The 14,745-nt window shown below is 44.3% G+C and overlaps 1 protein-coding gene across 1 annotated transcript in view; it reads left to right on the top strand.

Moving 5' to 3' along the window:
- Nucleotides 1-14,745, top strand: part of LOC138637504 (uncharacterized) — a 44,297-nt gene that overhangs the window by 3,054 nt on the left and 26,498 nt on the right. The window contains exon 3 of the mRNA XM_069726250.1: nt 3,814-3,864. Within this exon, the coding sequence (XP_069582351.1) occupies nt 3,814-3,864 (51 nt within the window). The remainder of the gene's footprint in view (nt 1-3,813; nt 3,865-14,745) is intronic.

Below are 14,745 nucleotides of genomic sequence, written 5' to 3'. Positions count from 1 at the left end.
CTAGTGCACGCTATAAACACTATTCCTCATGGGGAAACGATACATAGATGACATTTTTGTTGTCTGGACAGGTCCCCCAGAATCGCTCATATTTAGTCAATAAGATCAATACCATAATCTCAGTCCTCACTTTTATCATCCATCGAAAATCCAAAAATACCAATTTTCTGGATACTATAGTCATTATTAGTGATGGCTGGTCACTTCCAACAGAATTATATGTCATACCTATGGACCATAACTGCCTTTTCCATCACGAAAGGTACCATCCACACAACACCAAGAAATCATGACCTAAATCATGTTGTATCCAAAGTGTATTATCAGATACAGCCACTAGAACTATCAGAAACACAGAGATTACAAAATCTTCTCAATAGGGGATGTACTAAGAAACTCGTTATGAAGGAACTTGGACGAGATTATAAACCATCTAATCGAGATCATGCTGGCACCCACCAAGTCACTTTTGTTAGCACATACAGGGCCAGTCTGGGACAAAAAAAAAACAGCCCTGTCATACAAACCCCAGCAGCCCACATACTATAACACTCCCCACCCTGATTTTATATATATATATATATATATATATATATATATATATACACACACACACACTTGTGAGTTTAGTGCGAGGAACTCGCATGAAGTGTCCTGGCACTCTGGAACGGAGCGTTTAGCTGCATAGAAATACATTCGGCCGCAGACTCCAGTCCCGAGTTCCGGCGGCAGGGCACAGACTTGATGCAAGAGACTCGTGCCGAACTCGCAAGTGTGACCCGGGCCTAATACAGATACTGAGGAATAAACCCAGTAAATAGGACAGGTGAAATGTGTGTAACGTATGGAGAATTATACACAGCTCCACAATATATACTACAAACCATTATATACACTGCTTCACATTATTTACTATATGTGTGGACTATACTAATGCATGGAGTATATTGTACTGTATACTGTGAAGCTTTGGTATAGTACTAATGTATGGAGTATATTGTACTGTATACTATGAAGCTTTGGTATAGTTATGTAGTATGGCTCTCTGTATATTTGTAGTGGAGAGTCCACACTGTATACAGAGCTCCACACTATATCCTGTGGTTGTAAAGCATGGTATGATGCCGTGTGTATATTATATAGTGTAGAGATATGCCTTTTGTATATGGTGTAGAGTCTACACTACCTAATATACACACAGCACCATATTATATACACATCTCTATACACACAGCACCTTACTATATACACAAGTCCTCACTATATACTTAAAGGGACTCTGTCACCTGAATTTGGAGGGAACAATCTTCAGCCATGGAGGCGGGGTTTTCGGGTGTTTGATTCACCCTTTCCTTACCCGTTGGCTGCAATATTGGATTGAAGTTCATTCTTTGTCCTCCATAGTACACGCCTGCGCAAGGCAAGATTGCCTTGTCCAGGCATGTACTACGGAGGACAGAGAATGAACTTCAATCCAATATTGCAGCCAGCGGGTAAGGAAAGGGTGAATCAAACACCCGAAAACCCCGCCCCTATGGCTGAAGATTGTTCCCTCCAAATTCAGGTGACAGAGTCCCTTTAATTATAGTGTTTACATCACACCAGATGGGCTGGTGTCTATGCATCCCACAGGATACGCCGGGGGCCGATGTATATGTATCACACAGGATATGTCGGGGGGCCGGTATATATGCATCACACAGCTTGAAGGACCAATTAGTGAGAGCCGACATTGGGTCACAACCATAGCTAGTCCAATACACGCTATATACCACCAATGTCTTTTTTTTTTTTAATTCAAATAGATTTTTATTAAGAATAACAAGATAATTGACATGTTACATTCTCAATTTCAATACAAAGTTTTTCCCCTTCAAACAACCCCCTTCAATTCCAACACCCCCCACCCAACAAAGCAGCTCACCTTGCTTAGCTCTTCCATCATTAAAGCAATAGAATAACTAATCCCTCAGCCAATAATGTAAGCCACATTTTACATTGCCGTAAATTAGGGACCTTAATTCACTCTATTTCTATAACACCCCTATCCCATGGCAATCCACGGAGACCACAATTTATTGAACAATTCAGTTTTCCCTCTCTTCTTATAAAACCCCTTTTCCAGTGTCAGGCCCTGCTTCACATACTGGAGGAATTCTCCTCTTGACGGCGGTTCTTCCCTAATCCACTTTCGAGCTATTACCTTCCTAGCCATGTATAACAATCTGGCAATAGCTATCTTCAGGTTGTTATCCACTCCAATCTCATCCATGCATCCCAACAAGCACACCACCGGGTCACCCATGTCTTAATTAAGATCAGTGCTCCAACATTATCAAAGGTGAGTTTCTTTCACACTCGTGCACTGGCTTTATAGATATAAACCTTACAGACCATTGAGCTATGTGGCCTGTACTGTGAGTATGAAGTCTTCTATATTTAATTGTTCCCCATGGTTTCTGCATCGCTTCAATTGGATATGCATATGTTAAATCCCTGACATTTGTCGTAATTATACGTCCTTGTGTCCTGGGCCTATCTGACCAGGGACATATTATGGCATCTCGATCACCATTGTACACGGGCTGTAGTCGGACGATCGCCTCTGGGTGTCGGCTGATTGTGACAGCTGACACCAAGTGCAAGGAGCAGTCACGCACTATTTCCGGCACTTTAGCCCCCTAAATACTGCGATCGCAGCATTCCATGAGCCGGCTGAGACCTGATAGCCCCTCTGCTTGGAAAACGCTAGCATTCTGCAAGCTAATTACGCTTAAAAGAACATAATAGCAACTGTATTTCCAGTAAATAGGGTATCAAAATATATATAAGATTAATGTAAAGATGTGATAGACCGAAATACCGTTGCTAAAAGAGAAAGAAGTGGCAGACCACTCGGAACTAATGTAGAAACCAAAATGCCGTCATATGGAAACACAAGACCAACAACACTATTCATATAAGAAGGTAAATAAATTAATAACCAAGATTGAAAAATAGTAAAAAATAAGCCTTTATTATATTTTTATATGTCAGTAACGGCACTACTTTCCACGTACTTGGGAATTTTTTAGTTAAAATATATAAGGAATAGACAGGATAAAATGTTATACAATATAATATAAATAAAGTATACAATCCCACGATCTTATAAAAAACTCATGGTGGTGTGTATTTCATGGACACATATATATATTTGTATAAGTGGGTTAAAAATGTGAAGTGCTAAAAATCAACAAATTTAGGGGATAAGCCTAAAGTGCATGTGCTGAAAATATAAAATACTATGATTATTTGCAAACAGCAATGTCCCAAAATATTTAAAAAGGAGAAAAAGGAAAAACCACCATATATAACATGTCCTCACATGCAGTATAAGATTGCATATGCACACCAGGGTAATATACAGAGATTGGGGATATATATACCTGTCAGTCCTGTGTTCCCAAGTACAGAGCACCCCGACGCGTGTTTCGGAGATTCCTTCGTCGGGGTGCTTCCGGCACTTTAGCCCCCTAAATACTGCGATCGCAGCATTCCATGAGCCGGCTGAGACCTGATAGCCCCTCTGCTTGGAAAACGCTAGCATTCTGCAAGCCAATTACGCTTGTGAAACGCTAGTGTTTAGCGGGAAAACGTGTGCCAATTCCGCATGCGTTTTACCCACGGCGCAATTGTGGAATTGCCGCGGAAATTTCTGCGGCAATTCTGGACGTGTGCACATAGCCTTATACTTTCTAGTACTATTTAGTACTTTAGTTCGCTATGATATGTCATCACTATGTTTATCTAATGGTATTTTTCTCTCCTTAGGTCACCGAAACTTCACACCCTATAGCACCCCCTCCTCGTGTGACCATACAGGTATTGTATGTTCCAGCCAAACATCACTATTTATCCCACATATGTATTGCTCTCTACCTGCTGTCCTGCATCCTCCACCAGTTCTTTGTTCCTCTCCCTGCTACCTACGTTGGTCAAACTATCTGTTCCTGCTCATTCACTGTCATGTTTCCTTCTCTCTCGGGATCCAAAGTGGAACATTTCTCCTTGTGGAGAGTGACATGCCAAGCCTGCAATGGTCCTCTGGGAAGTTAAATATGCAAATTACCTCTTCAGAGAGGAAGAGGAGTAGAACTCTAGTGCCACCCGTTGGAAGTAGCAATCCTAAAAGTCAATATTGACCCTTTAAAGAGCCTCATGACAAGATAAAAGTTAAATCATATAATTCTCAACAAGGAGAAAGGTTGCTCCTTGGATCCTGGTCAGACGCCTCTTACCTTGCTAAACCAGATCTCATGCGTTGCACTGATAAGGGGCAGCACCCTCAAAACAGTGTCTGCAAACTGAGATTCTAATCTGCCTTTTATCCTTAAGGTACCGTCACACTAGACGATATCGCTGGCGATCCGTGACGTTGCAGCGTCCTCGCTAGCGATATCGTCCAGTGTGACAGGCTGCAGCGATCAGGCCCCTGCTGTGCTGTCGCTGGTCGGGGAAGAAAGTCCAGAACTTTATTTGGTCGCTGGACTCCCCGCAGACATCGCTGAATCGGCGTGTGTGACACCGATTCAGCGATGTCTTCACTGGTAACCAGGGTAAACATCGGGTAACTAAGCGCAGGGCCGCGCTTAGTAACCCGATGTTTACCCTGGTTACCATCCTAAAAGTAAAAAAAAACAAACACTACATACTTACCTACCGCTGTCTGTCCTCCAGCGCTGAGCTCTGCTCTCCTCCTGTACTGGCTGTGAGCGTCGGTCAGCCGGAAAGCAGAGCGGTGACGTCACCGCTCTGCTTTCCGGCCGCTGTGCTCACAGCCAGTACAGGAGGAGAGCAGAGCTCAGCGCTGGAGGACAGACGGCTGTAGGTAAGTATGTAGTGTTTGTTTTTTTTTACTTTTAGGATGGTAACCAGGGTAAACATCGGGTTACTAAGCGCGGCCCTGCGCTTAGTTACCCGATGTTTACCCTGGTTACCAGCATCGTTGGTCGCTGGAGAGCTGTCTGTGTGACAGCTCTCCAGCGACCAAACAGCGACGCTGTAGCAATGATGTCGATCGCTGCAGCGTCGCTGTTTGGTCGCTGGAGAGCTGTCACACAGACAGCTCTCCAGCGACCAACGATCCTGAAGTCCCCGGGTAACCAGGGTAAACATCGGGTTACTAAGCGCAGGGCCGCGCTTAGTAACCCGATGTTTACCCTGGTTACCGTTGTAAATGTAAAAAAAACAAACACTACATACTTACATTCCCGGTGTCTGGTCATGGCCCTCGCCTTCAGCTTCCAGCACTGACTGAGCGCCGGCCGTAAAGTACAGCGGTGACGTCACCGCTGTGCTGTGCTTTACGACTGGCCGGCGCTCACCAGTCAGTGCTGGAAGCTGAAGGCGAGGGACATGACCAGACACCGGGAATGTAAGTATGTAGTGTTTGTTTTTTTACATTTACAACGGTAACCAGGGTAAACATCGGGTTACTAAGCGCGGCCCTGTGCTTAGTAACCCGATGTTTACCCTGGTTACCAGTGACAAATCGCTGAATCGGCGTCACACACGCCGATTCAGCGATGTCAGCGGGAGATCCAGCGACAAAATAAAGTCCTGGACTTTCCCCAGCGATCAACGATCTCCCAGCAGGGGCCTGATCGTTGGTCGCTGTCACACATAACGATTTAGTTAACGATATCGTTGCTACGTCACAAAGAGCAACGATATCGTTAACGATATCGTTCAGTGTGACAGTACCTTTATTCATATAGCAAGGCTCATTAAAGGGTCAATAGGCCTTTCAGAACTGCTGTTAGAAACAGCAGGCAATTTAATGCGATCACCATGTCTCCAATCATGGTGCCGCATTTTCGCCAGGATTTATCCATACGTGCAAGGTTGGGAACCCCTTTCCAACCGGGACGTATGGATATGTCTAAGGTCACGAAGGTATTGTGTACAGCTGATTACCTGTGTGCAGCAAGAGCCAGGATTTCAAACTCAAATACACAGAAACCCAGAATTAAAAGCTTGGACAAAGTCATGGACCAGCCTTGATATTTAATTAAAAAAATGTCTACAGTTGAGGAAATTTTTCCATATCAAATATAATGAACTTGTCATGTAAAAAAAAAAACTTAAATGGGTTGTCCCACATTTTAATTAATAGATCATATTATATTATATTATTCCAAAATTTTATTCTATGCAAGAGTAGTAAAAAGCTTATGGCCCAAATGGCCTAATCTAGATGTGTAATAACCAAGGATAAAAAAAAACCTTGAATAATATAGATAATTCCAGTGACTCGGATAAACTTATCCTCAGAAGCAGAGGTGACTCTTGGTCTTCCTTTCCTGGGGCGGTCCTCATGTGAGCCAGTTTCTTGGTAGCGCTTGATGGTTTTTACCACTGCAGTTGGGGACATTTTCAAAGTTTTCCCAATTGTTTCGGACTAACTGACCTTCCTTTCTTAAAGTAATGATGGCCAATCATTTTTCTTTACTTAGCTGCTTTTTTCTGGCCATAATACAAATTCTAACAGTCTATTCAGTAGGACTATCAGCTGTGTATCCACCAGTCTTCTGCACAACACAACTGATGGTCCCAACACCATTTATAAGGCAAGAAATCCCACTTATTAAACCTGAAAGGGCACACCTGTGAAGTGAAAAGCATTCCCGGTGACTACCTCTTGAAGCTCATCAAGAGAATGCCAAGAGTGTGCAAAGCAGTCATCAAAGCAAAAGGTGGCTACTTTGAAGAACCTAGAATATAAGACATAATTTCAGTTGTTTCACATTATTTGTTAAGTATATAATTCCACATGTGTTAATTCATAGTTTTGATGCCTTCAGTGTGAATGTACAATTTTCATAGTCATGAAAATACAGAAAAATCTTTAAATGAGAAGGTGTGTCCAAACTTTTGGTCTGTACTGTATAACGGGCTACTATCGTAATTCACACAGTCCTTCAGTTATATTACTACCAAGGATGGGCCTATACAGTTTGGTTCACTGTGGAAATAGTATTCACTGCTTACTCACAATTAAGTTCCTGATATGGTTCCCTGTCTCAGGATATACAGTAGAATGTGAAGTACACATGATGCACTCATGCTGGCGGAACCATTAACCCCTTACCGACATCGGGCATAATAGTACGCCGATGTCGGACTCCCTCCCTTTGATGTGGGCTCCGGTGGTGAGCCCACATCTTTCCTGGGACATGTCAGCTGTTTGGAACAGCTGACATGTGCCCGCAATTTTCGCGGGAGGAATCTTGATCTTTGCACGTTAATGACCGGGCCAATTTTTACAATTCTGACCACTGTCCCTTTATGAGGTTATAACTCTGGAACGCTTCAACGGATCTTGGCGATTCTGACATTGTTTTCTCGTGACATATTGTACTTCATGATAGTGCTAAAATTTCTTTGATATTACCTGCGTTTATTTGTGAAAAAAATGGAAATTTGGCGAAAATTTAGAAAATTTCGCAATTTTCCAACTTTGAATTTTTATGCCCTTAAATCACAGAGATATGTCACGCAAAAAACTTAATAATTAACATTTCCCACATGTCTACTTTACATCAGCACAATTTTGGAAACAAATTTTTTTTTTTGTTAGGGAGTTATAAGGGTTAAAAGTTGACCAGCAATTTCTCATTTTTACAACAAAATTTACAAAACCATTTTTTTTAGGGACCACCTCACATTTGAAGTCACATTTAGGGGTCTATATAGCAAAAAATACCCAAAAATGACACCATTCTAAAAACTGCACCCCTCAAGCTGATCAAAACCACATTCAAGAAGTTTATTAACCCTTCTGGTGCTTCATGAGAGCTAAAGCAATGTTGAAAGAAAAAATGAAAATGTAACTTTTTAGTCATGAAAACGATCTTTTATCAACAATTTTTTTATTTTCCCAAAGGTAACAGGAGAAATTGGACTGCAAAAGTTGTTGTCCAATTTGTCCCGAGTACGCTGATACCCCATATGTGGGGGGAACCACTGTTTGGGCGCATGGCAGGGCTCAGAAGGGAAGGAGCGCCATTTGACTTTTTCAAGCTAAAATTAGCTGGAATTGAGATCGGACTCCATGTCGCGTTTGGTGAGCCCCTGATGTGCCTAAACAGTGGAAACCCCCCACAAGTGACCCCATTTTGGAAACTAGACCCCCTAAGGAACTTATCTAGATGTGTGGTGAGCACTTTTATCCCCTAAGTGCTTCACAGAAGTTTATACCGCCCGTGCGTAAAATTAAAAAAACGTATTTTTTTCCACAAACATGATCGTTTAGTCCCCAATTTTTTATTTTCGCAAGGGTAACTGAAGAAATTGGACCATAAAAGTTGTAGTCCAATTTGTCCTGAGTAAGACAATACCCCATATGTGGGGGGGAACCACTGTTTGGGCGCATGGCAGTGCTCAGAAGGGAAGGAGCGCCATAAGACTTTTTCAAGCTAAAATTAGCTGGAATTGAGATCGGACGCCACGTCGTGTTTGGTGAGCCCCTGATGTGCCTAAACAGTGGAAACCCCCCACAAGTGACCCCATTTTGGAAACTAGACCCCCTAAGGAACTTATCTAGATGTGTGGTGAACACTTTTATCCCCCAAGTGCTTCACAGAAGTTTATACCGCCCGTGCGTAAAAATAAAAAAACGTATTTTTTCCACAAACATGATCGTTTAGTCCCCAATTTTTTATTTTCACAAGGGTAACTGAAGAAATTGGACCATAAAAGTTGTAGTCCAATTTGTCCTGAGTAAGACAATACCCCATATGTGGGGGGGAACCACTTTTTGGGCGCATGGCAGGGCTCAGAAGGGAAGGAGCGCCATAAGACTTTTTCAAGCTAAAATTAGCTGGAATTGAGATCGGACGCCACGTCGCGTTTGGTGAGCCCCTGATGTGCCTAAACAGTGGAAACCCCCCACAAGTGACCCCATTTTGGAAACTAGACCCCCTAAGGAACTTATCTAGATGTGTGGTGAGCACTTTTATCCCCCAAGTGCTTCACAGAAGTTTATACCGCCCGTGCGTAAAAATAAAAAAACGTATTTTTTCCACAAACATGATCGTTTAGTCCCCAATTTTTTATTTTAGCAAGGGTAACTGAAGAAATTGGACCATAAAAGTTGTAGTCCAATTTGTCCTGAGTAAGACAATACCCCATATGTGGGGGGGAACCACTGTTTGGGCGCATGGCAGGGCTCAGAAGGGAAGGAGCGCCATAAGACTTTTTCAAGCTAAAATTAGCTGGAATTGAGATCGGATGCCATGTCGTGTTTGGTGAGCCCCTGATGTGCCTAAACAGTGGAAATCCCCCACAAGTGACCCCATTTTGGAAACTAGACCCCCTAAGGAACTTATCTAGATGTGTGGTGAGCACTTTTATCCCCCAAGTGCTTCACAGAAGTTTATACCGCCCGGGCGTGAAAATAAAAAATCCTATTTTTTGCCCACAAAAATGATCTTTTAGTCCCCAATTTTTTAATTTCCCAAGGGTAACAGGAGAAATTGGACCATAAAAGTTGTAGTCCAATTTGTCCTGAGTAAGACAATACCCCATATGTGGGGGGGAACCACTTTTTGGGCGCATGGCAGGGCTCAGAAGGGAAGGAGCGCCATAAGACTTTTTCAAGCTAAAATTAGCTGGAATTGAGATCGGACGCCACGTCGCGTTTGGTGAGCCCCTGATGTGCCTAAACAGTGGAAACCCCCCACAAGTGACCCCATTTTGGAAACTAGACCCCCTAAGGAACTTATCTAGATGTGTGGTGAGCACTTTTATCCCCCAAGTGCTTCACAGAAGTTTATACCGCCCGTGCGTAAAAATAAAAAAACGTATTTTTTCCACAAACATGATCGTTTAGTCCCCAATTTTTTATTTTAGCAAGGGTAACTGAAGAAATTGGACCATAAAAGTTGTAGTCCAATTTGTCCTGAGTAAGACAATACCCCATATGTGGGGGGGAACCACTGTTTGGGCGCATGGCAGGGCTCAGAAGGGAAGGAGCGCCATAAGACTTTTTCAAGCTAAAATTAGCTGGAATTGAGATCGGATGCCATGTCGTGTTTGGTGAGCCCCTGATGTGCCTAAACAGTGGAAATCCCCCACAAGTGACCCCATTTTGGAAACTAGACCCCCTAAGGAACTTATCTAGATGTGTGGTGAGCACTTTTATCCCCCAAGTGCTTCACAGAAGTTTATACCGCCCGGGCGTGAAAATAAAAAAACGTATTTTTTCCACAAACATGATCGTTTAGTCCCCAATTTTTTATTTTAGCAAGGGTAACTGAAGAAATTGGACCATAAAAGTTGTAGTCCAATTTGTCCTGAGTAAGACAATACCCCATATGTGGGGGGGAACCACTGTTTGGGCGCATGGCAGGGCTCAGAAGGGAAGGAGCGCCATAAGACTTTTTCAAGCTAAAATTAGCTGGAATTGAGATCGGATGCCATGTCGTGTTTGGTGAGCCCCTGATGTGCCTAAACAGTGGAAATCCCCCACAAGTGACCCCATTTTGGAAACTAGACCCCCTAAGGAACTTATCTAGATGTGTGGTGAGCACTTTTATCCCCCAAGTGCTTCACAGAAGTTTATACCGCCCGGGCGTGAAAATAAAAAATCCTATTTTTTGCCCACAAAAATGATCTTTTAGTCCCCAATTTTTTAATTTCCCAAGGGTAACAGGAGAATTTGGACCACAAAAGTTGTTGTCCAATTTGTCCTGAGTAGGCTGGTACCCCATATGTGGGAGAAAACTACTGTTTGGGCACACGTCAGGGCTCGGAAGGGAAGTAGTGACGTTTTGGAATGCAGGCTTTGATGGAATCGTCTGCGGCCGTCACGTTCCGTTTGAGGAGCCCCTGATGTGCCTAAACAGTGGAAACCCCCCACAAGTGACCCCAATTTGGAAACTAGACCCCCTAAGGAACTTGTCTAGATGTGTGGTGACAACTTTGAACCCCCAAGTGTTTCACTAAAGTTTATAACGCCCGGGCGTGAAAATAAAAAATCCTATTTTTTGCCCACAAAAATGATCTTTTAGTCCCCAATTTTTTAATTTCCCAAGGGTAACAGGAGAAATTGGACCACAAAAGTTGTTGTCCAATTTGCCCTGAGTACGCTGGTACCCCACATGTGGGAAAAAACTGTTTGGGCACACGTTGGGGCTCAAAAGGGAAGTACTGACGTTTTTGAATGCAGACTTTGATGGAATCGTCTGCGGGCGTCATGTTCCGTTTGCAGAGCCCCTCTCGGCGGCTGCTAAACGTGCGCACGGAGGCGGCGCAAAGAGGGACGGAGGGGGTAAAGAAGGGGGGGATGGGTGGAAGGGGGGGATGGGGGGGTGAAATGAGACCGGGTAGGGGCTGTTAGCACTTACCTTTTGTTGTCTCTCTTCTTTCTTTGGTTTTCTTTCTTTGGTTTTCTTTCTTCCGCTTTTTTGTATCGCAGGGGATTGTGGTGTTACAGGCTTCTGTAGCACCACAAGGCCCAGCAAGACAAGATCTGGCTGTGTGACCGCTCAGCAGGAGTCCCTCAGCTAGAGTGAGGACCCCTGCAGAGCGGTCACACAGGTCACCTGCAGGTGACAGACAGGTCACAGAGCGGTCACACCGCTGCTGTGAGCTGTCATTGGTGGGATCGAATGATAACATCGATCCCACCAATCCCTGCAGGGCTTGGTGACCATGGCAACTGCCTAGGATCCCTCCGATCCTAGGCAGGTCACTGCCAGGTCACCAGCAGGGCACACAGCGGTCACAACGTGACCGCCGCTGTGCCCTGTGATTGGCGCGATCGTTGATCGCGCCAATCAGCTCCTGCAGGCCCTGCTGGGCCTGCACTAGTCACTGGCCTGTGATCGGTGCCATGGCAGCACCGATCCAGGCCGCTACAGCAGGGGGCAGGGGGTATGACAGCCGGCACGGGGCAGGGAAAAGCCGGGTACGGGGCAGGGAACAGCTGGGCACAGTGCGGTAACACCGCCGCTGTGCCCGGTGATTGGCGCGATCGTCGTTCGCATCGATCGCGCCAATCAGCCTCTGCTGGGCCTGCACTAGGCTCTGGTCTACGATCGGTGCTATTGCAGCACCGATCCAGGCCAGTACAGCAGGGCACAGCGGCGGTAATACCGCCGCTGTGCCCTGCGATTGGCGCGATCGATACGATCGGCGATCGCGCCAATCCGGGGGGTTTTTGCCGGTGCCTGGCGTTGCCAGGCACCGGCCCTAGGATCGAGTACATTGGTACTCGATCCTAGCCTGCGACCTCATTGTTTCAGCCGCTCCGATTGGCTGAAACAATGAGGAACGCTGTGATTGGCTGTTCAGAATTGAACAGCCAATCACAGCGATCCAGAGGCCTGGGGGGCGAAGCCATGCCCGGGGATGTCGGCGCCATCTTCCTCCAGGTAAGATGGCGCCGGAAATTTAATGCGATCACCGCGATTTAAGTCGCGATGTCGCATTAAACACTATGACGTACTATCCCGTCACTGGGAATTAAGTCCCAGGTCACCTGGACGGGATAGTACGTCATATAGGATAAAGGGGTTAAAATGCAATAACGGCCATCAAAAGATTGTATCTGCACCAAAATGGTATAATTTAAAAATGTCAGCTCGGCGCGCAAAAAATAAGCCCTCACCCAAACCGAGATCACGAAAAATGGAGACGCTACGGGTATCGGAAAATGGCGCCATTTTTTTAAATTTATTAATTTTTTTTTTTTTTTACAAAGTTTGGAATTTTTTTCACCACTTAGACAAACTAGAACCTAGACATGCTTGGTGTCTATGAACTCGTAATGACCTGAAGAATTATAATGGCAGGTCAGTTTTAGCATTTAGTGAACCTAGCAAGAAAAAAAACAAACAAAAAAAACCAAGTGTGGGATTGCACTTTTTTACAATTTCACCGCATTTGGAATTGTTTCCCCGTTTTCTAGTACATTACATGTTAAAACCAATGGTGTCTTCAAAAGTACAACTTGTCCCTCAAAAAACAAGCCCTCACATGGCCATATTGATGGAAAAATTAAAAAAAGTTATGGCTCTGTGAAGAAGGGGAACGAAAACGCAAAACCGAAAAAAGCTGCGGGGGTTAAAGGCGTGGAGTGTAGCAGAAGAGCCCTTGTGCAGCTCTATCTCTTCTGTCTCTATGAAGATTGAAATTTAACAGGCCCTCCTGGCGTAGGCTGTGGCAGTTTCCTGGTCAATGGAAGATTAACCCCTTACTGACCTCGGACGGGATAGTACGTCCGAGGTCAGCTCCCCTGTTTTGATGCAGGGCTCCGCGGTGAGCCCGCATCAAAGCCGGGACATGTCAGCAGTTTTGAACAGCTGACATGTGCCCGCAATAGCGGCGGGTGAAATTGCGATTCACCCGCCACTATTAACTAGTTAAATGCCGCTGTCAAACGCAGACAGCGGCATTTAACTACCGCATCCGGCCGGATATGATCGCATCGTCGACCCCCGTCACATGATCGGAGGTCGGCGATGCCTCTCCATTGTAACCATAGAGGTCCTTGAGACCTCTATGGTTACTGATTGCCGGTAGCTGTGAGCGCCACCCTGTGGTCGGTGCTCACAGCACACTTGATTTTCTACTACATAGCAGCGAACAGCAGATCGCTGCTAAGTAGCAGAGGCGATCGGGTTGTGCCTGCTTCTAGCCTCCCATGGAGGCTATTGAAGCATGGCAAAAGTAAAAAAAAAATGTGAAAAAAATAAAAAAAAATATAAAAGTTTAAATCACCCCCCTTTCAAAATAAATCAATAAAAAAAAAATCAAACCTACACATATTTGGTATCGCCACGTTCAGAATCGCCCGATCTATCAATAAAAAAAAAGCATTAACCTGATCGCTAAACGGCGTAACGAGAAAAAAAAAATCGAAACGCCAGAATTACGTTTTTTTGGTCGCCGCGACATTGCAGTAAAATGCAATAACAGGCGATCAAATGAACGTATCTGCACCGAATTGGAATCATTAAAAACGCCAGCTCGGTACGCAAAAACTAAGCCCTCAACCGACCCCAGATCATGAAAAATAGAGACGCTACGAGTTTCGGAAAATGGCGCAATTTTTTTTTATTTTTTTTAAGCAAAGTTTGGATTTTTTTTTCACCACTTGGGTAAAAAATAACCTAGACATGTTAGGTGTCTATGAACTCGTAGTGACCTGGAGAATCATAATATCAGGTCAGTTTTAGCATTTAGTGGGACTGCACTTTTTTTGCAATTTTACTTCACTCGGAATTTTTTTCCCGTTTTCTAGTACACGACATGGTAAAACCAATGATGTCGTTCAAAAGTACAACTCGTCCCGCAAAAAATAAGCCCTCACATGGCCAAATTGACGGAAAAATAAAAAAGTTATGGCTCTGGGAAGGAGGGGAGCGAAAAACGAACACGGAAAAATGGAAAATCCCAAGGTCATGAAGCGGTTAAGGGAAGCGGGACCTCAGCTGAAGACAGAGCAACCTAGGAAGTCGATCTCTCCTCACATCACTTCTCACAGGAGCTCCTCCCTGACGTTTACCTCATCAGCTTCTAGAGGCTTCCGCTAGAAACCAGCTGAGAGTGTCATGTGAGCAAACTCTATCACCTTTACACTTTGGACAGTAAATGTCAGTATAGGACAATTTATCGAATAAACCACACAACAGGACATAGGTTTTTGGTAACCACCTGGCAACTAGATTTTGCAACAGGTTAAAACAAACACATGAG

This window comes from Ranitomeya imitator, chromosome 5 (assembly GCF_032444005.1).
Source record: "Ranitomeya imitator isolate aRanImi1 chromosome 5, aRanImi1.pri, whole genome shotgun sequence".
Taxonomy (NCBI): Eukaryota; Metazoa; Chordata; class Amphibia; order Anura; family Dendrobatidae; genus Ranitomeya; species Ranitomeya imitator.
Note: the sequence above shows the minus strand (reverse complement) of the source record. Positions and strands in the feature narration are given on the sequence as shown.